Raw genomic sequence first — 1,405 nt, 5'->3', positions numbered from 1 at the left:
GCGGCGACAAGACCACGAAAACGTTCTGCGGGACGCCCGATTACATAGCGCCGGAAGTTAGTTGAAATTTTCCCTTTTTCTTGATTTTTTTAATACTACGTTACCGATTGATCGTTACCGATCGAACGTTACCGATCGAGTCTCTCCTTCGGTACAGATCATATTGTATCAACCGTACGGGAAGTCGGTCGACTGGTGGGCGTACGGAGTGCTGCTGTACGAGATGTTGGTCGGTCAACCACCGTTCGACGGCGAGGACGAGGAGGAATTGTTCGCAGCAATAACCGAGCATAACGTCAGCTATCCGAAGAGTTTGTCAAAGGAGGCGAGGGAAATTTGTAAAGCGGTGAATACGAGTCTTCTCTCTCCAAGATTGTTTCAACGAGCTCGATTTGCAATTATGCGTTTTAACCCTTTGCTCTCGGTCACCACTGAGATTGTTGAACTTGAATGGCGACAATACTTATTTATGTTTGATTCTTTTAGAATATCATAAATAGATTTTATAGTATAAGCTCTTTATAGTATAATCTTATGATTATGTAATTTTATCTTATAAGTAGATGAGAACGCCTGGAGTGCAAAGGGTTAATAATAATAATAAAATGATTTTATAATATTTTTCTCTCTTTATTAGGAAGTGTATATATACATATAATAATGATTATACGATTTAAATTATTTTATTTAATTTATTTTAATAATTTTATTAAAACGAATTTAAGAATTTGTGTACACTTCCTGATAAAGAAGTAAAGATCCAAGGAGATCTAATTTTTCTTAATTCTTTTTCGTTAAATAATTCCTTTCTCTTTCAGTTCCTCACGAAGAATCCTGTGAAGAGACTCGGTTGCGGGCTACGAGGGGAGGAGGACGTACGGAGCCACGCGTTTTTCCGACGTATCGATTGGGAGAAGATAGAGAATCGGGAGGTGCAGCCACCTTTCAAGCCGAAAATCGTGAGTATAAGATGAGGCGAAGAAAGGAAGGAAGAGAGGAGAAGTTGAACGTTTGATTCCGTAGAAACACCGCAAGGACGTAAGCAACTTCGATAAACAGTTCACCTCGGAGAAGACGGATTTGACTCCCACGGACAAGTTGTTCATGATGAACCTGGATCAAACGGAGTTTATGGGTTTCTCGTTTCTCAATCCGGAATTCGTGCAACACGTTTAAATCGATGGAATATCCTATAAGTCACTGGCTAGTTTTAATCTCATACGTCTCTCTCTCTCTCTCCCTCCATCTCTCCCTTCAAAGACATCTTCATCTTCGCTACTCAGGGGCTTTCACCGTTTCATTTCCCTATCTCTTTCTCTGTCTATCTATCTCTATCTCTAACTCTGTACTTCTTCCTTCCCCCGTTCGATATCGATCCACTTTCTCCATTCTTCGAAACTTGGCA

General features: G+C 40.4%; 1 protein-coding gene and 1 long non-coding RNA gene across 2 annotated transcripts in view; one reads left to right on the top strand and one right to left on the bottom strand.

The window, feature by feature from the left end:
- Nucleotides 1-1,215, top strand: part of LOC102674049 (protein kinase C, brain isozyme) — a 17,240-nt gene extending 16,025 nt beyond the window's left edge. The window contains 4 exon segments of the mRNA XM_031513300.1: nt 1-56; nt 158-346; nt 819-959; nt 1,024-1,215. The exon segment at nt 1-56 is cut by the window's left edge and continues 209 nt beyond it. Of these exon segments, the coding sequence (XP_031369160.1) occupies nt 1-56; nt 158-346; nt 819-959; nt 1,024-1,176 (539 nt within the window). The 3' untranslated portion in view covers nt 1,177-1,215.
- Nucleotides 1-1,354, bottom strand: part of LOC116186344 — a 10,499-nt gene extending 9,145 nt beyond the window's left edge. The window contains exon 1 of the long non-coding RNA XR_004151323.1: nt 1,223-1,354. This is a non-coding gene — a long non-coding RNA (uncharacterized LOC116186344). The remainder of the gene's footprint in view (nt 1-1,222) is intronic.
- Between the last annotated feature and the right edge of the window lie 51 nt (nt 1,355-1,405).

The sequence above is a fragment of the Apis dorsata genome, unplaced genomic scaffold, assembly GCF_000469605.1.
Source record: "Apis dorsata unplaced genomic scaffold, Apis dorsata 1.3 scaffold_631, whole genome shotgun sequence".
In the NCBI taxonomy this organism is placed as follows: domain Eukaryota; kingdom Metazoa; phylum Arthropoda; class Insecta; order Hymenoptera; family Apidae; genus Apis; species Apis dorsata.
This window is presented reverse-complemented; position numbering and strand designations above follow the sequence as displayed.